This window comes from Perca flavescens, chromosome 12, assembly GCF_004354835.1.
Source record: "Perca flavescens isolate YP-PL-M2 chromosome 12, PFLA_1.0, whole genome shotgun sequence".
Classification (NCBI taxonomy): Eukaryota; Metazoa; Chordata; class Actinopteri; order Perciformes; family Percidae; genus Perca; species Perca flavescens.
This window is the reverse complement of record NC_041342.1, coordinates 19,608,772-19,633,829: the sequence shown is the minus strand read 5'-3', so window position 1 is coordinate 19,633,829 and position 25,058 is coordinate 19,608,772. Positions and strand designations below refer to the sequence as shown.

At 37.8% G+C, this 25,058-nt stretch overlaps 3 protein-coding genes across 7 annotated transcripts; 1 reads left to right on the top strand and 2 right to left on the bottom strand.

Moving 5' to 3' along the window:
* LOC114565905 (calcium and integrin-binding family member 3) lies at window positions 1-4,083 on the top strand. Of its 2 annotated transcripts, XM_028594235.1 has the most exons (6): window positions 1-51; window positions 902-936; window positions 1,299-1,410; window positions 1,872-2,019; window positions 3,660-3,855; window positions 4,062-4,083. In XM_028594235.1, exons 1-6 carry the CDS (start codon window positions 1-3, stop codon window positions 4,081-4,083), a joined length of 564 nt encoding a protein of 187 aa, XP_028450036.1. The 2 variants fall into 2 exon arrangements, with proteins under 2 accessions (XP_028450036.1, XP_028450037.1); XM_028594236.1 differs by lacking the exons at window positions 902-936; window positions 1,299-1,410.
* Window positions 4,084-6,275: 2,192 nt separating this feature from the next.
* LOC114565535 (ras-related protein Rab-8A) lies at window positions 6,276-10,251 on the bottom strand. The gene is made up of 8 exons (XM_028593639.1): window positions 9,958-10,251; window positions 9,306-9,366; window positions 8,825-8,885; window positions 8,642-8,719; window positions 8,440-8,529; window positions 8,208-8,273; window positions 8,068-8,118; window positions 6,276-7,836 (listed from the first exon to the last, which is right to left on the bottom strand). Exons 1-8 carry the CDS (start codon window positions 10,079-10,081, stop codon window positions 7,747-7,749), a joined length of 621 nt encoding a protein of 206 aa, XP_028449440.1. The 5' UTR covers window positions 10,082-10,251; the 3' UTR covers window positions 6,276-7,746.
* A 3,075-nt stretch (window positions 10,252-13,326) lies between these two features.
* LOC114564868 (tropomyosin alpha-1 chain) lies at window positions 13,327-23,055 on the bottom strand. 4 transcript variants are annotated; one of them, XM_028592490.1, is made up of 9 exons: window positions 22,677-23,051; window positions 20,085-20,210; window positions 16,191-16,324; window positions 15,356-15,473; window positions 15,188-15,258; window positions 14,995-15,070; window positions 14,574-14,636; window positions 14,426-14,495; window positions 13,327-13,786 (listed from the first exon to the last, which is right to left on the bottom strand). In XM_028592490.1, the coding sequence occupies exons 1-9, from the start codon at window positions 22,788-22,790 to the stop codon at window positions 13,704-13,706; spliced, it is 855 nt and encodes a 284-aa protein (XP_028448291.1). In that variant the 5' UTR covers window positions 22,791-23,051; the 3' UTR covers window positions 13,327-13,703. The 4 variants fall into 4 exon arrangements, with proteins under 4 accessions (XP_028448291.1, XP_028448293.1, XP_028448292.1 ...); XM_028592491.1 differs by lacking the exon at window positions 13,327-13,786 and adding an exon at window positions 14,030-14,247 and having other exon boundaries at window positions 22,677-23,055; XM_028592492.1 differs by lacking the exons at window positions 20,085-20,210; window positions 22,677-23,051 and adding an exon at window positions 17,489-17,781.
* Between the last annotated feature and the right edge of the window lie 2,003 nt (window positions 23,056-25,058).

Sequence of the window (25,058 nt, the reverse complement as noted above, 5' to 3'; positions counted from 1 at the left end):
ATGGGGAATAAACAGACCATCTTTACAGCACAGCAGCTAGACGCCTATCAGGTTGGTGTCAATCCTGTTTCTTTCTGAATGAGATGATTAGCCTCACTCACTTTAAATGTTGCTTCTCTTATCAATACCAGCTACCGGCGCCTAACAAAAGTAACACACTTGTCAGACTGCAAGTTACAACCTCCAAACTTGCTGTTCAGAAAAGTCTGTCTTTGAACATTTTACAGTCAACACTTCAAAGGCAATTTGTGGTCCAAAGTTAGTGACAGGATGCATAGAGTTAGTGGCATATTTTAAATCAAGAGTTAAAGTGTTATTTCAATATGCTTTCTGATTCTATAATAAACCAGTTGTGGAAGTTAACTAAGGACATTTACTCTACTTCATTACCTTACTGTAGTACTGTACTTAAGTATTTTTTTGAGGTACTTTATGAAAGTATTTCCATTTGATACTACTTTATACCTCTCCCTCTTTCTTTTTTTACCTCACTACATTCATTTCATAGCTTTAGTACTAGTACTACTTTTTAGATTAAGATTTCACTAAACAAACATTTATCTTAGAATATGAAGTAGTAGTATATTATATAAATGCCTACATGTTAAAGCATCAATAACTATGAACCAATAAGATAACATAACACTGGCATGGGCCATTCTGCATAATGAGTACTTTTGATTGAGTTTATTTTGTACTTCTTGAGTAAAAATGTGTGAAATGTATGACTTTTACTTTTTTAACTTTTTTTTAGTGTTGTATTGCTACTACTACTTCAGTAAATATCGGAATACTTCTTCCAACTTGTATAAAACAAGTGATTTAGTACATTTGAACAGCTGCATCCTACTGCTCTTTGCAATAACTTCACGTTCCTACCATAATATGATTGTATTTACAGGACTGTACATATTTTACAAGAAAAGAAATTCTCAGGTGAGCAAATTATTTCACTGACATCAAGTCCATTGCTGGTGTGACACGCATGACACAGCTGAATTTTGTTCTGTTCTGCACAATACTACACTGTAACTCTAAACTACAGTATCAGGAGGCCTGTCCTACTGTGTGGAAGGCTGCCATTAAGAACACATGGTATTTCAAATCTTGCATTCACAACTTTACTGTACTGAAACTCTTTCAGTGTTTTCAGTGTTGACCACAATAGAAAGACAGAAATAGAGTTTGCATATCAATAGTTTTCTGGATTAAACGTTCTTAATTGCCACTCTAAATACACAACTACAGAAGATATCTTGTAATTTAATATTGAAAGTATTTCTTTAAACCTTCCATAGACTGTTTGACCGCTATCGGGATTTGGCACCGCAACTCGTTCCCCTTGACTACACCAGCAACCCAGATGTGAAGTTACCGTATGAGCTGATTGGCAGCATGCCAGAGCTAAAGGTAGACCCACGGTCTCACACACCATGCAGACCCGCTTTCTCCCTGTGTTTCTAATCTATAATTAATGGCCAACTAATCGACAGAATTCTTTGAAACGTTATGTTACCCGACTCCTTTAAACTTGAAGAATCCTGGTGAGTCCCTCAGGGCACACTTACTGGAAATTGGTCAATTGCATGCCTCTTTACACAATGACAGCAAGGTAAACAGGTGGTTTAACACGCTGGTCACTGGCGTGTCCTGAGAAAGGGATAGTTAGATTATACTTTCCCCTCATAGTCATTCATTATTTAAGTGTTTAGAGCTTACTTGAATTCTTATCAAGAGATATATAAATCGAACAAAAAAACATCTTTGAGCACAGAAAAGCCAACAAGCACCAGTTCATAGTTCTGTATGCTTAACTGCACTGAATTGTTTTATCAGACTGCTCTAGAAGTACTGGTGTCCCCTCTGTCCAGGACAACCCATTTCGTCAGAGGATCGCTGAGGTTTTCTCTGAGGACGGAGAGGGAAATATGACACTGGACGACTTCTTGGACATGTTTTCAGTCCTGAGTGAGATGGCTCCGCGTGACCTCAAGGCCTACTATGCTTTCAAAATTTATGGTAAAATATCTGAAGAAGTGGTGCAATTTAAAAAAAATCATATCCAGGAGTTCCGATTTTTATTTCCAGAGATTCTTCTACTGTGTATGTAATATTATTAATATTATTCACAATATGTAGAAAAGTGAGGTGGTAACACAAACTGAGCTTCAACATTTGATGACAGAAATGAGCATAAAACGTTATTATTGCACCAAATAAGGACATATTTCACGTTTTATATTATATATATATATATATATATATTCCTTTGGTTTGTAATAAAGTCATTCACAGACAAAGAAATGTACAGTATGTTATCCTGGCTTTACGGTTATACTGTTAAACTCCAATGGCAGAAATCCAAATAGATTTATTTAGAATTAGGGCAGGGTAGTGCTGTGTAAAAAGTACTGCCAACACCAATCACAGATATAGTGTGTATGAATTTCTATTGAATTTAACCAGATGGGGTCAAACTGACATAATGCATTATTTTCTGTAAATGAACTAGTTCAAAATCCTGTGAGGAAAATTAATAAAATTAGGAAAAGTCATAAAGTATAATGGTGATAAAACAATGTTAAGTATGTTTTTATCACTGTTAAAGAAGACCTCTCCTGGACCCCAAACAGAAGATTAGGGTAACATGTAACCAGTGTAAAGAAGAACCCTGATACATAAGCATTTGTGCAACAAAATCATTCAATCCCTCATTCAATACATTTTAACTATGAAGTATAAATTTAATAACAAACATGGAAATATTTTAAATTTGAATGTTGTACAAGCACATGAAAATGAGCTGTAAGCATGACGGGTGGTGCACGGAATGCTATAAATGATTAACGACCCCATTATAGAGGCAACAAGCTTGTCAAAGCCCATTTTGTACTCAGCACTAGTGTCCCCACTAATTAATAAACGCTGACAGATGAAGAAGTTACATACACATCGCCATGGTCATGGGTCAAGGAAACGTTTCATTAATGATTAAGACCAACAGAGGGGGAAAAACAAGGAAGGTGGCATACTGTAAAAGCATAGTTGTGTTATGATGAGCAAGACTGATACTGTCCCATGATCTCAGATAACCTGAAGTTCCCTCTCTAATGACGGATTGAGTATGTAGGGTGAATATGTAAGGCTTAACACATATGTGCTTTAAGTATATGCATCAAGATATTTGATTATTAAAATGATACTAATATTACAGTTTCCACCTTGACAATCATATAATAAATATAGGGAAAACTAAAAGTTTGTGCATTTTTTTATATGACAAGAAGTACAGCTTCAATACAGTGAATAATGTCACAAACTATCAGCTGCAAAAATAAATACAGATGTGTTACCCTAATTGTGAATTAGTTCAGAATATATGAAGGATATCTTTATGGGTGCACTAACAATTATCTTCATTATCGATTATTCAAATCGCTTGTTTTGTGCAGCCACTTTAGTCCAAAACCCAAAGATATTTAGTTTAATATCGTAGAAACCATCAAACACTCACACTTGAGAAGCAGGAAGCAATACATCTGAGGTATTTTTGCTTGAAAAATGTTACTTGAATGATTAACTGATGATTAAAATAGTTGCTTGACTAAGCGTTTAGTCATCATTTCACCTCTATGTCCTTCTTTTCCATTTTCTGCAAGATTTCAACAATGACGAATTTATCTGCAAGTCAGACCTTGAGAAAACACTGAACAAACTGACCCGTAACGAGCTGACAGAAGACGAGGTAAGGATGGTGTGTGAGAAGGTGATAGATGAGGCTGACTTGGACAACGATGGACGTCTGTCACTGGAGGACTTCCAGCACATGATTGTTCGAGCTCCAGACTTCCTCAGGTAGGCCAATGGTAACCATTTACCATAAGACATAATGAAGGGTGAACACACCTACATACAAGACATAAGAACACATTTTATATTTTATTATGTATCAATGATTGTGATTTAATGTGATTACCTACTTTGCCTATCCTTACATTTGTTTTTAACCCTGACTTGTAATGAGGAAATCAAACAAGAGCTATTCTAATTTCTGTTCACAGCACCTTCCACATAAGGATATAAAGAAATGAAGAAATCATGTGCATTTCTTAATTTGAGTATCACATAAAGTGGACTTACAATAATGCAGAATGTGTGGAAAGTTTGGGGATCCTGACATCTTGACCAGAAAGCAACAATCATTTTGTGAATAACTTTAGTGTGAATAATTTTGTAAAAAGACACATGATCTTCATCAGAGATTATCAGACTTTGACATTTAGCAACCAGAGGAAATACTATGAGTAACTATGAATTGTCTTGTCTTTAATGGGACCATTACTGCAAATAGATTGGAATTGTACGAACCTTCCTATACATCCATTGTACGAACATACTGAGCCCACTTCAGTTTTTACTTTCACGATAGCAGTAGTAACACCAGTCATGACTGCAGGTCTATCATTGCGTGGCGGCATCAACCAATCCATCATGACAAGGCTCATTAGTTATGACCATCAACAGTAGATTTGTGTTTTGTATATAAAAGGGGTTCAGTTACACAGACTATAAAAGAAACAAATGCCAGAATATTCCAGTGGGTCATAGCGGGCCAATAAAAGGAGGGCCATTTGTCATGAAAGCAGACAAGCTCCATTGTGGGAACACCGGGGTCAACTGACAGTGTAGTTTCCTGTGACAGCCAGCCAAAAAGAAAGACAGCCAACAGAAATAAATTAAGTTTTATAATCTTATTTTATTAAATCAAAAGTACACATATCTACAAATTGTAGATACATTTTCATATGGGTTTAGAAAGTACAGTACAATTTAAGTAGATCTCTTTTTTCAATGTGATATTTACAATGATTTTTTCACTTCACTGTTTTTGAAATGTATTGTATTATTCTCCCTGTGTACTTCACAATGAATGGAATGAAAATATGTCTGTAAAAAGGGATGTACACTATATTAAAGGATATGATTTAAAAACTAAATGGAAGAGGGAGTATCATTTCAGCTGTAAATTATGCAGTTTGAGTGCCACAAAAGTCTGCTTCCTACGTTTCTGTTTGTGACTTAAAAGCTACATTATTACACAAATGAGAAAACAGCACTATCTCCACATTTCAACATCCAGACTCTTTCTACTTAATCTTCCATCATGCTAAATCCCACTATTGTTGTAGCAATGCCATTTCTACAAACAGAGTCCTGTTTTTGGCTCAGTGGACGACACAAAACAAAAAAGCCCATACATTCAACTGTACAGGTCTACAAGTATGTCTGAAAATTACATTACACAAATATGCACAGGTCCAAGATTCACAATGCATAGCTCACCTATGACAGAACTGAGTATTAGCGGTTAAGACAAATGGCCATGGTAGTCATGAGGTCCCAAATTATTTGATATTAAAAAAAAATTAAAAAATAAAAGGACGCCGGCAAGAAAAGCAGATCCTCCCTCGATATTGTGCATATAGGAGTTTGATTTTCAGACTAGTAACAAAGGTAGGAAGGAAACATGAGGAACAGTGGAAATAGCTTGAGACTCAACGTCAATGTTAAATAGTGGGTACACGTTTGTATTGCACAGGTCTAGTTCCCTGTGGCTCGCAATCCTAATAAAATACTGATTAAAAGTATTAAAGGTGGTCACCTTTGATGCATACTGTGCCTCTGGTGCCACCTAGCTGGCAAACTAAAGGGCCACAATCAAATATAAACGAGAAATTGTATAATACTAGTTGGAGCACCTTTCAGCTTTGGACAAGCCAGCTTTCATTGAAAAGCCAAAAAACATCACTTTTAAAACTATAATTTGGCAGGGCAGTAACATAGAAACAGAGGCTGGTACTTATAATGTACTTATATATATATATATATATATATATATATATATATATATATATATATATATATATATATATATATATATATATATATATATATATATATATATATATATAAGTACATTAGGCAGGGTACAAAATTAGCACCATCCACTAGGCAAATACTGGTAAAAGATGCAAGTGGCTAACAAATGGTTATCTATTGAGTGGCTGGTAAAATTTTAGCATTCACTAGCCATTTGGCCAGTGGACAAAACAAGTTAATTTTGCACCCTCACATTAGGGCAATGTTTTCAGTGAACTAATACCAGGACAGCAGATCACTTGCAGTGAAATAACAAAGGAGATTAAGTCATTACTTATAAGTAGGTCTAGTAAAACATTTAGGAATTATACCCATTATATAACCAAGACTCAAAACATTTTTTAAGTAATTGTATTGCGAAACTATCACTTGGCACAGACTACACACAAAACACGAGTTACTGGTAAAGTGCAAGGAGAGCTGCATGGATAGCAGGAGAAGGGGCTTACAGTGCGAAACTTCAGGAGTGATTTTTAACTGCTGATCAAATAACCAGAGACGTCATTTAGCTTGACTGTGAATCAGAGCTGCTACAAAATCTTCAAAAACTAGTTACAAGGTAACACTTTAAAGTAATCTTTGGAGCTGAAACAATAAGTCAACAGAGAAAATAAAATGCAGACTATATTGATGATTAATTTAAGTCAACTTTCAAGCAAAAACACCAAACATTCACAAGCTCCAGCTTCTCAAATGTGAGGATTGCTGCTTTTGTTGCCTTATGCTGATTTGGTTTTATAATGGTTTGGAGTTTTGGACTTACTTGGACAAAACGAGATATCTTAAGTCGTCAATTTGGGCTTTAGGAAACTTTAACAGGCATTTTTCTATATTTTCTGACATTTTATAGATGAAACAATATATAGATTAATCAAGAAATTAAGTGGCAGAACAAATGATAATAAAAACAATTGTTAAATGCAGCCCTATCTAATAACACTGTACTCAATTTTGGAGAATTGTTTATATTATACAGCTTGCACATCCTGATACTTTCCTTAATGGTGTACTTACACATGGGTAACAACAATGTTCTGCTGATTATTTCACATTAGAACTTTATCTAAAGAGACAGATCTGGAATGTATTTTTAGGTTTTGTGTTGCCAAACTGCACCTGAAAGTTATTGCCGAAAAAGAGTTGGTGGCAGTGTGTAATGTTCAAGGCAGGATGAAACACGCATTATAAGTTGCATCAAATGGTTGTCAAGGACTACATACAAACCAAAGAGCAGAACTCAAATAGAAAACCTTTCAATCTAATTCCTCTCTGATCCTTGACTGCCTGATGCGTATTATGATTCTCAACAGCTGAAATGAAAATGAAAGCATGGGCAACTCTGTTCACTAGAGTTCAAGCCGATCAGTCTCTGGTTGACCTGCATCACTTAAAAAGGAAAAGGGCACTAATAAAATATTTCTTTTTTTGTCATCCTTGGTTGGGCTACCGGCTGCGTGAAATATGAGTAGTTAGTTGTGTAGTACAACAAGACTAACATCAGAAGTAAGAGCCTGTCTTTTGTGTAATAAGAAACATCTGGACAATGATCCTGGTGCAGTCCTCTACCAGTCAAGCACTCGGACCCATGAAGACAACAGATCTCCTTAAAATGGAAGAGATGCAGCATTGGAAGCTTTCAGAAGATGAGAGGAAAAGTCCTCTGGTTACTGGGAATATAATGGTTTGTGTGGACTGGGAGGACAGGCCATGGATGGGTAGAAAGAAGGAAGGAGAAGGAAGTGCTAAGAGCAAGCACAGTCCATTTATGTCCAGCCAGCTGGCAGCCAGTATCGAAGGCCTCTGTCCTCAGAGTAGGCTACAGCGGAAGAAGCTTGTCTTTTTCTGAGGCTCTGAGATCTTGACTCCGTGACTGCTCCCCTGCGGCATGTTGCCCTCCTGCAAAATGACAAATAAAAAGGTCACTGCTGTCATGTAGAACGGCTGGCTCAGTGGCTGCTCTCATATGGTTCATCCTCATGTACTACCAGCAACCAGAAGCACACCGCTATTGAAAGTGAAAAAAAAATGTTTTACATAATAAAAGTATCTAAGAGCTGCTGAAAGGTAAGTATCACAATTATCAATTTCTCACAATGCAAAAAATTATATTATCAAAAGAGTTCTCACCAATTTTGTGTCCATTTTTGATTTGATGTCTCTGGCGAGGGTCAAAAATGCCTGTAAACCAGAAGAAAAACACACATTGTCACAATGATGACGTATGATCTGTTAAGCATATCAGAACTCAAGGAAGAATGGCTACTTGCATTTTCCACGTTGATGTTGGCCTTTGCACTGGTCTCCATGAATTTTATTCCATACTCTAATGCGAGCTGAAAGTAAACCAGAGAAAATTACATTACCTTACATTTTTACCAATTCTGTCGACATGTTTAAAAAAAAATAATTAAACTATAATAGTAATGTTGCGCCAATTTTATAATTTATTATCAAATATAACCCGATGACAATGTCTTATTTTAACTTCAAATTTCTCACCTTCTCCCCCCTGTCTTTGGACACCTGCCGCTTGTCATTGATGTCACACTTGTTGCCAAGGACCATCTTCTCAACATCAGAGGATGCATGCTTGAATTTAATTTAATTTGAGAAATTAAATACAAAGCTTTACATGTTGCCATCTGGATATTTTAAGAAGTAGCAAGCACATAAAAAAGGGTATATATGAGCCAGTAAATACCTCCTCTATGTTCCTTATCCAGTTCTTGATATTCTCAAAAGACTTCTCGTTGGTGATGTCGTAGACAAGCATGATGCCCTGTAAAGAACCAAATGTGTTCAGCTTAACAGAGCTCATTAGCTGTGGCTTCCTGGGAAAGTGGATTTATGTTACATTTGTCTGACAATAGGTGAAGATACGCACCATTGCTCCTCTGTAGTAGGCTGTTGTGATTGTTCGGAAGCGCTCCTGTCCAGCTGTATCCCTAAAAAAAAAAACAATAATAATAAAACCCCAATCGTGACATCTCAGAAATTTAACAATAAATATGAAATGCCAATGCTTTTAAGGTCAATATTTGGATACTTTATGTGGGAAAGTTTCCATCAATATCTTACTGGAGTTAAGCATGGGAGCTATGTATTAAGGTTAGTTTATCTTAAATGGACCTTTTTTTTCTCCAACAGATATAGATACAGGACCCGTGATTTTGTAGCTGAAGACATAAACTACATAAAAGACTACAATAAACCCAGCTAAAATTAAGAACGTGTACATTCAATTTTAAAAACTACTAAACGACTTTTGGGGCCAATAATTCACATTTTAAGCCAAATATTGACAAAACACTGCCAGTGTGTCACACGCCCTGCATTAAAAAGGATTTAAAGTATGGTAAACTTACCATATCTGTAACTTTATCTTCTTGCCGTCAAGCTCTATTGTCCTGATCTTGAAATCAATGCCTGGAGGGAAAAGGAAGGATCATTAACGTCAATCATAAGGTTAGCTTGCTAGCTTAGTGTACCTGTCAAACATTGGTCAACATTGTTGGGTTACAACCAAAGGACACTTGTGGACCGGAAACAAACGGGGGTCTCGGCTTCATGTCATAGCATAGGGCAGTAATATGTGCATGAAAGAACAACAGCGCTTATCAGCTTAAATTGACCAGCTACAGCGTGCTACATATCAGGTTTCCGGTGTCTAGACCAGAATGTAGACGGCACCTAACGGCAATGGCTAACGCTAACCGCAAAGGAGCCACCCGGCATGAATATAGCTAGCTAATACAACACAAACATTTCTGCTCATACATTAGCCCCATAGAAAACACACGGGTAACAGTATTTCCCCTTGCCATCTCTTATTAACGAGTTAGTTATATTTATGACATCCAAAAGAATAACACACTATAAATGACAAAGAGAAACTACTTCCAGCTGTAAACGTAGCTTGAGCAGCATTGCAGCAAGTAGACCGAGCCTCTGAGACAGACCACTGGCGTATGTAAACAGACAGAAAGACACAGTTTAGCTACATCACCAACACCGTACCTATAGTTGAGATAAACGTTGAGTTGAAGGCGTCTTCTGAAAACCTGAAGAGGACACAGGTCTTCCCGACACCAGAGTCTCCGATTAACAGTAATTTAAACAAATAGTCGTATGTCTTCGCCATACTTGATATTATTGCGGAAATCCCGCCCGGCGAAGCAGCGATATGAATATGCTGAAGTGTCGCCCCCTGCTGGCTCGGAATTCACCAGCTGTTTATATCTAACCGAGACCGTGGTCCCTGTCTGTCTATCTAGCTATCTATGCTCCTAGCATCTATCAGTCTGCACAGCGAAGTAATGCTGCATTCAAGTGCTCCTCGGATGGTCCCTTTTCCCGAGTTGGGAAGTCGTTCTTCCAAGTACACCTCTCTTCCGACTTTGGTGTGTTCATGATGGACGCTACAAAGAAAATGTGATTTATTTTATTACTCAGACCGAACAACACGTTGTCCCAGACTTGTTGCTGCTCCAGTAACGTTACATTCCCAGGGTTAATGCTAATCTAGGTCACTCTATTACTAATACGTGTGAGCAAAAAGTGTTATGGCTTACGTGAATAAAAAGTTACAATCAACCCAACATTTATTTTCATTTGACATATTTGATGCGTAAGATGACGCCGTCATATTACAGTCGTATAGCAAACATTTCGCCGACTTTAAACCTAGTTGTTCCGATTTGAGGGGCATTCACGTGAATTTTCCCAGTGATGGACGCTACAAAGAAAATGTGATTTATTTTATTACTCAGACCGAACAACACGTTGTCCCAGACTTGTTGCTGCTCCAGTAACGTTACATTCCCAGGGTTGATGCTAATCTAGGTCACTCTATTACTAATACGTGTCAGCAAAAAGTGATATGGCTTACGTGAATAAAAAGTTACAATCAACCCAACATTTATTTTCATTTGACATATTTGATGCGTAAGATGACGCCGTCATATTACAGTCGTATAGCAAACATTTCGCCGACTTTAAACCTAGTTGTTCCGATTTGAGGGGCATTCACGTGAATTTTCCCAGTGATGGACGCTACAAAGAAAATGTGATTTATTTTATTACTCAGACCGAACAACACGTTGTCCCAGACTTGTTGCTGCTCCAGTAACGTTACATTCCCAGGGTTGATGCTAATCTAGGTCACTCTATTACTAATACGTGTGAGCAAAAAGTGATATGGCTTACGTGAATAAAAAGTTACAATCAACCCAACATTTATTTTCATTTGACATATTTGATGCGTAAGATGACGCCGTCATATTACAGTCGTATAGCAAACATTTCGCCGACTTTAAACCTAGTTGTTCCGATTTGAGGGGCATTCACGTGAATTTTCCCAGTCAGGAACTTATTTTTCCGACATCACATGAATGCAGCATAACTATGTACATTGTGACATATTATATATTATTTATTTTATACATATTTTATATATGTCAATGCATATTACTAGTGTCCTTCTCTTTCTGGACTGTTGATTCCTTCATGCAACCGGAGAGCCATCAGACAGAAATGTCTGATGGATTTTTTCCTCTTTCAAGGTTAGAGTTGCTGATGGCTTTGGAAAAACCTGCGTGCCTCATCTTTTTCTTACGGTATGATAAAACTTTTTCTAATACACTTTGGCTCTAACTTTCTTTATCGCTATCTGTTTTATTGTTTGTAGGAGTGTCTTTACAGCATCTTGAGCACTGAAGGTTGAATCCAGTAAACCAGTTTGAATGTTGAGTTTAATCACAGCTCATCAAAGGAAGCTGCTGCTGGATGAGTCAAGTTAAAGCGAGCTCTTCCTCTGTTTGAGTTGAGCAGGATGTTAATCAGCCTCAGACAAGAAATCACTGGCATGTGCCAAGAAATCCTCAATGGAAATCCCATCTGAAGAAGAAAGTCACACATTGTGTTGTTACAGTAAAGTTGTTTATACACAATAGGGCTGGGAAATATATCGATATTATATCGATATCATGATATGAGACTAGATATCGTCTTAGATTTTGGATATCGTAATATCGTGATATGACATAAGTGTTGTCTTTTACTGGTTTTAAAGTCTGCATTACTGTAAAGTGATGTACTTTTCTGAACTTACCAGCCTGTTCTAGCTGTTCTATTATTTGCCTTTTCCCCACTTAGACATTATGTCCACATTACTGATGATTATTTATCTAAAATCTAAGTGTGAAGATATTTTGTTAAAGCACCAATTTTCAACCCTAGAATATCGCCACAATATCGATATCGAGGTATTTGGTCAAGAATATCGTGATATCTGATTTTCTCCATATCGCCCAGCCCTAATACAGAATAAGCATGAGTTTATTCAGTAGTCACAGTGTTTTCTTGAATGCATAATCTAACCTATGCTGGTTATCAAAGATTCTGGTAATTTGTGAAATCAAAATTCCTACCTGAAAAACACCTCTTTCATATTGCCTGAATATTTTTCTGACAATATAAATGAGATTTACTTCTATTGTCATTCTTGATTAGGTTGGAGACAGAGGGACCTCAGGGCTACGGATATGTTACCTGCACTTAGTGTTTAGTGTTGATGGTAGAAGGAGTGGGGGGGTTACTCTACCCAAGATGCTATCAGATGACGGAGTATTTACCTCGATTGGTGTTTTCTGTAATTAAAGAGTTGGCCTTTACAAAATGCTGTGACCACTAATCACTTCAACTGTGTCCCCGGTGGCCTTTTGTGACTTCCATACTAGTCTACAATTTTAAGGTACTTGGGACTTGAATATTGTGATTTATGCTACTTTACACTTTTCAGAGGTAGCCTATAGCCTATATTGTGCTTTTACTTACATTTATTATGCAGCTATAGTTAGTAGTTACTATGCAGACTAAGATTTTACTTGCAAAACATTATGTTCAATTTATAAAATGATTCAATAACAAGATTAAAATGCTGCTTACACAATAATGCACATATTACTAATCCAATTATACAATAACACTACTTTTTTGTTGCTATGGTTTACTACACATGACTCCTCAATTCCCTTTCACATGTGCTTTTTCCATGAAACAGAAACCAAAAGAAAAAGAGTTGTCAATCAGAATAGTAGTTTCTCATTTAGTTAACTTACACTAATAGTCCACAAAAAGTATTAACTGGTGGCTAACTTACTACTTTTTGAGGAAAACAATCTAACATTTAATTTAACATTAACCTTATGTGGTGATTCACGGTCACAGCAGAGCACACAGAAAAAGCACTGCATGTTAGCCCATGTAAATTGAAGGGGGGGCTTTTTCTGCTGTTGCTGTTAATGACTCGGTGTTGAAAATGTCTGAAGGACACACAAACATATGCAACACTATGCATAGACACACACTCAACATAACACATAAAGCTCACTTTATCATCATGTTCAGTTTTATTTGTGCTCAGAGTTTGGTCTACAACACAATTTCCAGCACCAAAACTGATTATCATATGGTCCCAAAACCATTTTAAAAAAAAAGGAAAAGAAACAAAAAGAACCATAAATATATAAAAGGGGTACGTGTTTAGGAATAATAGTGAAATTACAGAGAATGGATGAACAGAGATGGACAGAGAAAGCAGGACAAGATTTCTCTTGTCCTGCTTGACCCTGTCTTTTTTTTTATTTTTCTCATCAAACCCTCTGTACCACCAGTCATTATGGAGATGTTTTTTTTTTTTTTAGAAAATCTTTCACAAAACAAAACAAAAATGACTTTTTTATTTGTTTGATCTTCATGGAATTTTACAAGCTATTGAGCTCCTGCAGTGTTTGGTCCAGGACTTGGTGCATTCCTACGTTTTGCTCTTTTTCTTTCGATAGGTTCTCTGCAATAAAAAGTAACAGCAGATATAAAATGCAATGGCTATGTCAGTGAACAGAATAATTGATCACGTAAGTGAAATGGGTAAACTAATAAAATAGGGTTAGAGTAGACATACCGGAAGAAACCAACTTCCGTACAATATAAATTTAGCCTTTTGATTATGGCCAATGCATAAAGAAACTATTGACATTACAGGCTGCAGAGTGGTGAAAAGCAGGCTTAACTCAAATGACAGAAGACAGAGTAAAAGAGAAAAATATCTTTATTGAGCTTTTGTTTAACAGAAAAGGAGCAAGGGGCAGTGATAACAAAGGGAGAAAAGAAGAGCTTCCAATCAGGCAAGGAGAGACAAAGGGAAAATGAAAGCTAAATGCAAGGTCTACATGGTGTTCATATCATTGAGGGCAAGGTCCAGCTCCTCGCTGATAGCCTTGTATTTCAGCTTCTGAGTGTACAGTTCGTCTGCAGGTCAAAGGGCAGAGACAGAGCAGGTGGAGGACAATGCAGAGTTGTGCAGACCAAGATGGGAAAGCAGGAGGAAAAAGAGAGAAATCAGATCAAAATGATAAAGATTTGATCAGAGGTTGAGTAAAGAAAGTGTAGATCAAGGATTGAAAAGAAGGATTAAAATGAAGTGTACCTTCTAAGTCATCGATGGTCTTTTCCAGCTTAGCCACTGACCTCTCTGCGAATTCTGCACGGGTTTCCGCCTTTAAAAAGACAACATGTTAATCATCCCGACATATTCCCCTCAGACAATATATAGCTTGAGCAGACACAAAACTTACCTCCTTAAGTCTGTCATTCAGGACTTTAATCTCTTCCTCATACTTGTCTTCTTTCTCAGAGTACTATAGAGAGAGAAAAGAAAATAATTTTAAATGCCAAAACAATATCACAATGTTTTTATTTGTGAAAAAGAGTTATTCCACCTTTTCATGCTCAACATTGATATATGCATGTTAAATGACATGTTTCTTTTTTTAGAAAGTTAGAGTGTTACGTCTTTGAAGCTCATTCTAGACAGAATAGGGATGTAGATGCAGGTGAATTGAATGAGTTACACTTCTACTTTTTAAGTAAATTTAAATGTAATAAAAAAAAAATGATGCTCTGCTGCTCCTGGGGTTATAAGGTCAAACAGCAGGCTAATAGAGATAAACAATACACCCTCAAACTCCTCCTCCGGGAGAGATTAACATCACCTACCTTATCAGACTGAGCCTCTAGCGACTTGAGGTTGTTGGTGACATTCTTCAGCTCTTCTTCCAGGTCAGCACACTTACTGTATAAATAGAGAAAATGTTACAATTTCTGAATATGTTTGACAATGGTTTGTTTTCTGGCTAACAACTGAATGATGCTTGCAAGCTTGCATATAACTTGTTCAGTTTGAGCTTACAGTTCTGCAATTTCTGCCCTCTCTTCTGCTCTCTCCAGCTCACCCTCAAGGATTACCAGTTTGCGGGCAACCTGACATTTAAAAAGACGTAAAATTCACAGTTGAGCAAAAACAAAAATGACATCTGAAAACTGAAAGTCAGCTGAAATGTGATCTCCGTGCACGTACCTCCTCGTATTTGCGGTCTGCCTCCTCAGCAATGTGTTTGGCTTCTTTGAGTTGCATTTCCTGGATCTCCATCTTCTCCTCGTCTTTCATGGCTCTGTTCTCAATCACCTTCATGCCTCTGATGATCAGAAAGACAGACAGCCTTTAGTTCAACACGACCACAAAGACACCACAAATTGCTACAGGCTGCTTCTGACTAAAGGTTTATATTTTTTGTGGTTTCAGTCCCAGCATTATGTAGATGCTAGGATTCAGTTTTTTGCTGGCATTCTCTCCATGAAAGCTACAAATGAGCTCATAGGGATTAGTGTCACTGGACATACCAAACATTGAAAAATGTATAACTCATTATCAGAACTGTTTAATTACCCAGGTGATACTGTGGTGTTTGAGGTTGCTGCTAAAATCAAACTATTATTTTATACTGTACAATCCTTTACTTATTTTGTATTTGTAAATAGTTTTTGTTTCATTTTGATTTATTGTTTAGCCTTCTTATTTCTTTAGCTTTAATTTAATTTAATATTTTTCATATATTTATCTGATCCATTTCTTGTGCAGTTAACACCTAATTTCCCCCCTGGAAATCTTTTTTTTATCCTATCTTATATTTCCAGAACTAGCAGCTCTGCCACCGTCCACTTTATACAACTAAAATGTATCCGGCCTTCTCCTCCCATGAGGCTCTTCTTCACTGCTACCATCCTATCAAACAGGCACCCCCAATTTTGGGCCCCTCAAAGCCATGAGATGATCATTTTCCAATCTTGTAGTTGATGGTATGTTGTCAATCTGTGGTTACTACATTATGACTGAGGGCTGTGTTGATTCTCACCTTTCACTCTCATCTGCAGCCTTCTCAGCCTCCTCCAGTTTCTGAAGGGCTGTGGCCAGTCTCTCCTGAGCACGGTCCAACTCCTCCTCCACCAGCTGGATCCTGCGGTTCAAAGATGCCACATCGCCCTCCGCCTAACACACACACACACACACACACACACACACACACACACACAGTCAGGAAAAAAGCTGCTGCAACAACAGGAAGGATACTGTTGAGCTCGGCCAAAGTGGCACATTGTTACTAGCTGTATAGGTTGGATTGGTTGTGAGCACTGCAGTTGCAAGGTGTAATCAGTTTATGTATATTTATTTCTTGCAGTCAAATGGGCTGAATATTATTAACAGTTTATGGCTAGTTATTTAATTCAGTCTATTTATTCCCTGGAACCCATTGAAATACTCTCTGGGCATGTATATATCCTGGTTTTCTTTTTTTCCTTCTGTGTGTGCAATATGTCAGATTTCTTCCATGTAATCAATTTCACTCTTAACAAGCACGGTTAGTTCTGGACTTTGCAGCTTGACCAGATACTTTGAAAACTGCTGACACAGAATAACAGAGTGGCAGACTTAACCCTGACATATCTGAAGTAAACAGATAATGTAAACCCATTAATGTTGGGGGGCCCGTTTCCTGTGGGACTGATATCACAGATAACCATGTCTGCTCTCCTCTTCCTGTGTAGAGGCTGAAGAGAAGGAGGAAGGGTTCTGCTCTTAATTTCAGATATGTGTCATGTGTTATTCAGACAAAAAGCTCAAAGGGCAAGCAGAGCAAAGACTACTGGGTGCTTGGCAACAAACAGGAAAACAAATTCCCAAGTGTCTTTGAAATACATTGGGAAAGATCTACGCTTTTAAAAATGTTATAAGCCTGCCACGCCTTAATATTTGAACAACCAAGCTGCCGGGTTAATGTAATACTGAGTGCTCTCGTTGCAGTTGTAGGTGTTTGAGGCGATCTAGTGCGGGTTTATGTTAGATAACGCAGCCGAACAAAAGTCTGAGAAGGAATGTCGTTACAATGGTGCCCCGACTTTCCAAAAACTTTTAAAACGACCACATTTGACATATTACAAGATAATAACAAATCTACTATTGGGATTCGCAGGAAAAGTTTGAAATTCTTACAGGGGCGTTGTGAGTATGCTTATTATCGCTACCTGCAGACCGACACTGACAGTTTGCGTGTAATTTCTTTACAATTTGCCATAAAGAAGCTTAACAGGTAGGCTACGTGAGCAGTAAAGTTAAAGTAGAAAATGCGACTGAAGTTGGATAAACTCGTCTCACTTTGTCGCGCAGTTCCCGTTCAGTGTCCAACTCCCTTTGTACTGCCAGTGCGCGATCTTCTGCCTCATCAACATGTAGCTGGAGAGTTTGGATTTTCTTCTTTACCGTCTCCATAGTCTCGATTAGTTTGTTTTCTCAAAAACGCTAAGAAGGAGCCCAAAAAAAATCTAGCTAGCGGTCTAGATTGATTCGCTGTATCCTTAAAACGATAATGAGGAAAACTTTTTTTTCTCAGGCAGGAAGTCAGGGACGTGCGGGGTTGGAATGAGAGAAAAAAGAAAAAGGGCTGGGAGTTTTCAGGAAATTTATGGCGAGATCGTCCAATCCTGTGAAGAAGCCTGTCTCAGATGACATCACAGGATTTAGGAGGGGAAGGCACTGCTCTTTTTTCTCCACAAAAGAGGTGTGTGATACTTTCTATTGTGGACTTATATGGCAAATGTAAAGGTGTGCCTAGGCTGCATTGTTCTCAGTCATTAGAAGGAGGGCATAGAGAGCAAGAGAACAGATGCCTCATCTGATTTATCGGTCTGATTCAGATATGTGAATCATAGGCTATCTAATGTGAATCATAACATGGTTGTGTGAGGGGGGAAAGAGAAGAAACATAAAAGTTTGAGCGTGTGAAGGAGAGAGTAATGTTATTAATTTGTAAATCAAAGGTCCAAAGATTGTCTACAAGGGAAGGAGGGAGGGTCAATGGTGGGGTGGGGCGGTAATAATCCTCTTCAACAGGGGTTGTTGACCTGCAGCCGTATGGAATGTAAATTGATTTGGTTGCAGACATGACCTGCAGCCATCGGGTGGCGACACTTTCCTTCAGCGCCCCCTTCCTCCTTCTCTCTTCCTTCTCCTTCACCTTTTTCAGAGCAAAGCTCGGATGTATTTTCTCTGCCTGTCCTTGTATCACATTTGAAAGTCCCTCATCCCTCATAAGCAGCGTGAAACACAAGAAGACAGACTTACAAAAAGCACATCTGTGGGTATTTGAGAGAAACTCTGACCTTTAACCTTTGGGGTCTTAATTATCTCATCTGCTTTCACTGGTAGTTTTAGACTTACACTGTAAAGGCTTGATGCTATATATTCAACTAGAACATGAATTGATTATTTGAAATTCATCAGCAACTTTTAAATAAAAAAAAAGCCAAACATTCAGTTGTTCCAGCTTCTCAGTTGTGAAAATTTGCTGCTTTTAAAAAAAAAAAAATGTCTTATGGAATATAAACTTAATATCTTTGGGTTTTGGTCTGCTGATCAGAAAAAAATATGTCATGTTGGGCTTTAGGAAGTTGTGATTGTGAGAAATTGTGTTTTTCATTATTTCCTGACATTTTCTAGACCACACAAGATAATAATAATCGAGAAAATAATCACCAGATTAATGGATAATTAAAATAAATGTTAGTTGCAGCCCCAGTAATTACACGTGTTTACAACAACACAGAGTTTTGTTACTCCCAGATAATGCATCTTCCTAAAAATGTGAAAAACTAGACAATAAAAGAAGATGCGTCACATGGTAAAACCACAAGTATTTCTGGTATCATATCAATAATATTGGTCACAATTGCCCAAAAAAAGCAAACTGTTTGTCCCCATTTCTTCTTTTTTTTGCAGAACCCTTTGCTTTAGATCAAAGATAACACTTAATCAGATATCAGGTAGCTGAAATGTTACCATAAAAGAAACATCATAAATGAAATAGTTGCTCTGGTGTATGGTCATTGTTGTCTATGTCCTGTAAGGCCAGTGAGAGCAGAGTGTAATATCTCCGCCCCATGAAAAGGCCAGAGCATTGATTTCATTAGACACTGCAGTATGGGGTTCTCTGTTTGCTTAAGCCGCATTCCTGGGATTCCTGGTCGGCTACTCAGTCTGGCCTAGTTTTGTCTGTGCTCGAGAAATGGCTACATTACAGACCTCACAAAGACACCAATCAGTAATACTTAACACTATATGGATTACAGGATACAAGTTAGTCATTTCAGGATTCATTTCAGGGTTAGTTCCCTTCTACATTGAGGGTGGTGGGTAACAGATTAAAAGAAGGAGTTTATTGTAAATTGTTTACAACATACATACTACAGTACCTGCCTGTGTTTAATACACAAAAAGGGATTTTCAAATGCAATCTTGCATTGCAAACCTTTGGCATGAAGGTTGATTTTCCTTCGTTTTGTTCAAATCAAAGGACGTAAAGATTGTTCCCTTAGTTTCCATGATTACAACTAGACAAATCATTTTAAAAGGAGGTTTTGATTATTATATTTTCTGAATGTCAGTGGTTTATTCACTCTGGCGCTATGTTGCATCACTCTAGAAACAACCAAACAATTAGGCAAGTCCAGGCATGGCCTTTTCTGATAGTGTAAGCAGTAAAAGCACTGAGTGTATACAACACTTTTTTTTTTCATAGAAAAGAAAGTCAGTCTGCAAAAACTGAATGTGTCTCTATAACCGGTCTTTTTTCAATCATGATGTTTAGGTTACTCCATCTGAAAGAGTGGTAATCAATATGTTATAAAACTGAAACTTAGAAGTTGTGGTGTTCCACTGTAATGTGGATAATGTGTTTCAGATGTGGTCAACTCACATCTGCGGCCTTCTTCTCCGACAGTTCCAGTTTCTCCTGAGCATCCTTCAGGGCCTCAGAGTACTTGTCAAGCTCATCCTCTGTTCCCTTCAGTTTCTTCTGCAGAGCGAGCAGCTCATCCTCCAGCTGAAAGAAGGCAAATGTGACAGAGATTTAGGAAGGCATACCAAGTAAGTATGAATTAAAAAAACTGCATGGAAAAATCCAGCATTATTTTGATACAATGATGGGGGGGGATGTCTCAAAACAAGACTGTCTCTACAGCCATGCTAGCGGCTCTAAGGCTATGTTAGGTACTAAAGTGCTTTGAGCTAAACGCTAATATCCGCATTCTAACTTACTTACAAGGATGATGATAACATGCTGATGTCTATAGGTATGATGTTTACCATGTTCACTATCTAAGCTTAGTGTTTTATCTTGCTAAGATTGGCTAATTAGCTTTAAACACAAAGTACAGCGGAGGCTGATGGGAATCAGTCATAAACTAAAGTATTGGACAAATTGAAATTGACCTGAAGACGGCCCTAGATGTAAAGTCAGACAATCGCCAATACAATTCATTCTCAGAGGACATGAATGTCTAAAAAACTATTTCATGGCAACCCATATGATAGTTGTTTGAATATTTATTTTTGGACCAAAGTGTATCTGTAATCTACGGAACTTGTTGTCAAAGGTTTTCATCAGGCCTGTTTCTTCGGTAGAAAGCAGATCCAGCGTAAACAGTTTGTTTTAAAGTTTGTGGATTATCAAGAGTAACCCGAGACATCGCTTCTGAAAAGACACTTTGCTGCTGAATTTTTAAAATTCTTTTGTAATTTGGGTGAGCCGATCCTTTGATTGCTGCAGGAGACGGTTGTCTATAATGCATGTTAAGATTGAGTATTAGTTTTGTGTATTTTCAGCGCTTTGCGTCAGCCTGGCTGCACTCTGATGTCCATCCTATCGTGCCAAGAATAGCAAAGAAAACATCTCTTAGCACTGCTTGAATCAGTGCCATCCAAACAAACTAAAGAGTTCTGCATAATCTTCTAGGATTTCATGCTGACTGTTCCTTGACATGGAAGACATGCTGGGGGTCCAAATGTGCAGTGCCAGTGACAACTGTCACTGCTTGTGCTCTCTAAGGGTTTGATTAGAAACCAGAGAGAAGATTCTTTCCACTTGCTTTAATGTAGATCCTGGCTTCATCCGTGCCTCTCCAACTCCCTGCTCCCTAGCATTCCTGTCGCACCTTCATGATGACGACGCCACCTCCCACTGTGCAATAATTGCCTCCATTTAGAAGCCTCAAATATCATATTACATCTTCAGATTCTACTTTGCTTGTATCAAGTGGTACAAGTATGCTATCCTTAAGACAGCCTTTGAAATAACAAAGTGTCTAGGGTCCTCGCACTGCAGCGCCAAATATGGATGTGCAGATGAAATTAGAATTTGGCAAATTTGAATTGTTTTGTTGATATGTTACAGACATAATTCAGATAAGGATGCAGGGTAATGCAGTGCTCTCCTGGTGAAGACGCAGAGCAACAGCTGCTATAAAATGGGTTGTTTTAACTCCTGCTTCTGGTAGCTTCAAGTAATCCCTTTGGTACAGTGTGGATAATTTGTCCAGCAGTCGTCACTCTGCCATTCTGTTTGTGTCTCCCTGTGGACATCCTCCACCTTCTCCTGACCACCAAAAGACAAGGCCCAGGGACTCAGCATCAGCTGCTCTCTGTTATTCAGCATTTGGTGCTTTGGGAAATACTGGACATTTTATGTTGATTTTAAGTGGTTTGGTATTTATTTATTTATTTTAGACCAGATTGTCATTGTAATTTAAAAATAAAATATCACTGTGTTAATACGTGAATAGCTAATTAATCACTTTAGTCTGTTTTCACAAAATAATATATTTAATAAATGTATCAGTCCCAGTCACTCAAAAACATAATTTCAATCTACATGAACAGAAACTATTTCCAACTTTGTTCTGAAGGGAGCAACTAGATATAACTCTAGATAGGGCTGTGTAATATGGTTAAAATTAATATCACAACTTATTAAGAATACTTTTTGATATTGATATACGTATATCCTGCTATGAAAAATACACACATAATCACAAAAGAAGAATCCAGTTGATTTACCATTGAAATCTGTCAAATTGAAGCCAGCAGATACATAGAGCCACAAATATTTTAGTTAGAGACTCTAAGTGGACAAATAGAATTCTTTTTAGCAGGGGAGGCAAACAGTAGCCTTTTTTGGCCCAAGTTTACGCTGTACATACATCATACAAAAACTATGCAAGTAATTTTGTTACTTTTTAATTAAAGTTTACTTAGATACGTTAATTCTGAGAATTATCACCATTTTGTTGCAGCAGCTCTCTATACTTTACATCTTTTCTTGTACTTCTTTCTTCAATTTTCCTGTGTGGGATCATTCAAGTTGATCTTATGATAATTATTATTATAAGTCAATCTATGATCATATTGAATTATTTTCTAGCTAACAAAAAAAAAAGCTAAAAAATATCTGTGTTATACAGTCCATCACTTCCATCCTGTGTTCCCATTAAAACCATCAGACTTGTCTCACCAGCTTGCATTTATCCTCGGCTGCCTTCTTGTCGGACTCGGCCTGTTCTGCCCTGTCAATGGCGTTCTCCTTGTCCAACTTCAGCATCTGCATCTTCTTCTTGATGGCCTCCATGGTGACAGTTGGGTCTCAGTGTCTCGCAAGCTTTGGAGAAAAAAAGTTTGTATTTCTTTAGTTGAAAAGCTGTTGCAGATGATCAGGGGAAGACACCCTCACAAGGTTGACGGGGAGAGCAACCAGCAGATGCAGAAAGGAGGAGAGACAGAGGGAGCTCAGAGCGAGTGAGCAGAGAGGAGGATGCAAACTGAGAGTCGGTGGAGCTCTATGTGATTTAAACTTGACTGGAGGTTTGGAGACAGCCCCAGTCTCTAGTGACAGACCTTTTCCTAGTGTTGGCTACCCTAGAACTATGCTCCCCTCCCTAATCTTAACTTCATCTCTTGAGGCTCTTTGTGCCAATGACATGGTGTAGATCTCCTATTTCCTTATTTGGATCATGGCCTTTCTGTTTTGAACACAACAGGAGAGAAAATAGCATATAAGAGGAACGAAAATGATCCAGAACTCAGACATCAAAAGATTATTGTTCACATTAGTAATATGAGTTACTGAAGGTTCATTTTTTTTCCACTTTGGGCTGCATATCTATATCCCTGTGTTCTTACTTAGGAATTTTCAAATTGATGGTAATACCAGAGTTGGTTAGAAAGGACATAGTTGTCATACTGCTGAATGAAAAGGGGCTGTTGGAAAATGATCCAGCCAAAGAAAATTTAGAGAAAGAGCTGTCTGCATGCAATCTACACAGGCAGCTGGAGTGCTGCAGTCGAGCTACACAGGCATAAACCATAAGTCTTCTGCAATTAAGATCCTCTTAATTACTATTGGTCTGGTCCTTTTTTAGATCTGTTTTCTGTTATTTGTAAAGCGCACAATATAAAAAAGCATTGTTTACTGGGGGAAACAGCTTGTGTTACTGCAACAGGACTTTCATGTTATGCACCTATGAGATATTTAGAAAATGGAGCTGCATTTGTCTGTGTGTGTGCTGATGACATCACTAATGGACCTGTCTGCTTGCTTTCAACTCTTCTGTGCCAGCTGCCCTGGCTAAAAATAAAGATTACAAGGAAAGTCAAAGAATCCAGAGTCCAGTGGACATTTAAGTGACATTGGAAGATAAACTCTGACACATGCATCTTTTGTTTTTCATGTTGCATTGCCACTTTTGCAGTGTGTATCCCCTTATATTTGATGTTATTCCTTATGTTACATTGTCCTACTTGTGCACAGAGGACACTGTCCAGGAAGAGTGTTATATGTAGGTAACTTGAGCTTTGAGGAGCATATTGTTGCGGTCCAGTGAAATTCATGTTAATTTATGTGTTGAGAAAATTCACCTAAACTGAAACAATAAAAAAAAGAAAACATTGATTTTATAAAAATGCATTGTTGCAAAGCTAAAAACAGTGCTGTTTTTCTTAGTATCTGAAAAGTTGCCATTTTGGAGATTTATGATGGTTTTCACAGGATAGGTATGCAGGATTGGCTGAGGCAATTTAGTGTTAGGTTAGGGCCAGTTCGGTCTCATATCACATCCATTGGTATGTAAAGAACTGTGTGTTAGCCAGTGTGTAACTGAAATCTGTCAAATTGAAGCCAGCAGATACGTAGATCCACAAATATTTTCTTTTTGAGAGTTAGAGACTCTAAATGGACAAATATAATTCTTTTTAGCAGGGGAGGCAAACTGCAGCCTTTTTGGCCCAAGTTTGTGAACGTGGTGGCAGTTTAATAGCTTTACAATCCTAGGGTTAACACAAGCTTATATCATGACATGACTGTGTGCTTTATTTGGTCTGTCAGGATGCTGGCTGCACACAATGTTATGATAATAGATTGCTCAGATACAATTCTGACAATTTAATGTAGGAAATATTGATTTTGGAAGCGTTTAACTTTTAATAAAATTCTTTTCAGGTTGTATAGTAAGCAGAAAAGAGGTTTGGAGCCAACCCAGAAGAGGAGAACAGAGAGGGAGAAAGAGAGAGGAGGGGAGGGAGAGAGAAATAGAGACAGAGTGAATCAGATGCAGAGTGAGAGAAATCAGAACCCTCCCACAGGAAACCGAGCAAAACTCCTCTTCTCCTTGTATGGTAAAAACTCCCCCAAAACCCACAGGATCGCCTTGGGAGTAGAGTCAAAGTCCTGCTAAGTATAAACTACAAAGCCATGGGAATGGTGGAACAGATTAGAGTGTACAGTATACGAACACTACCATAAAGAATACAAACTAGTACAGTTTTAGTAGCCTAAGTGCTTGATGTCATGCAAGGGATATGTGGACACATACAGTTTTATGTTAAATGTTGTCACTGTATG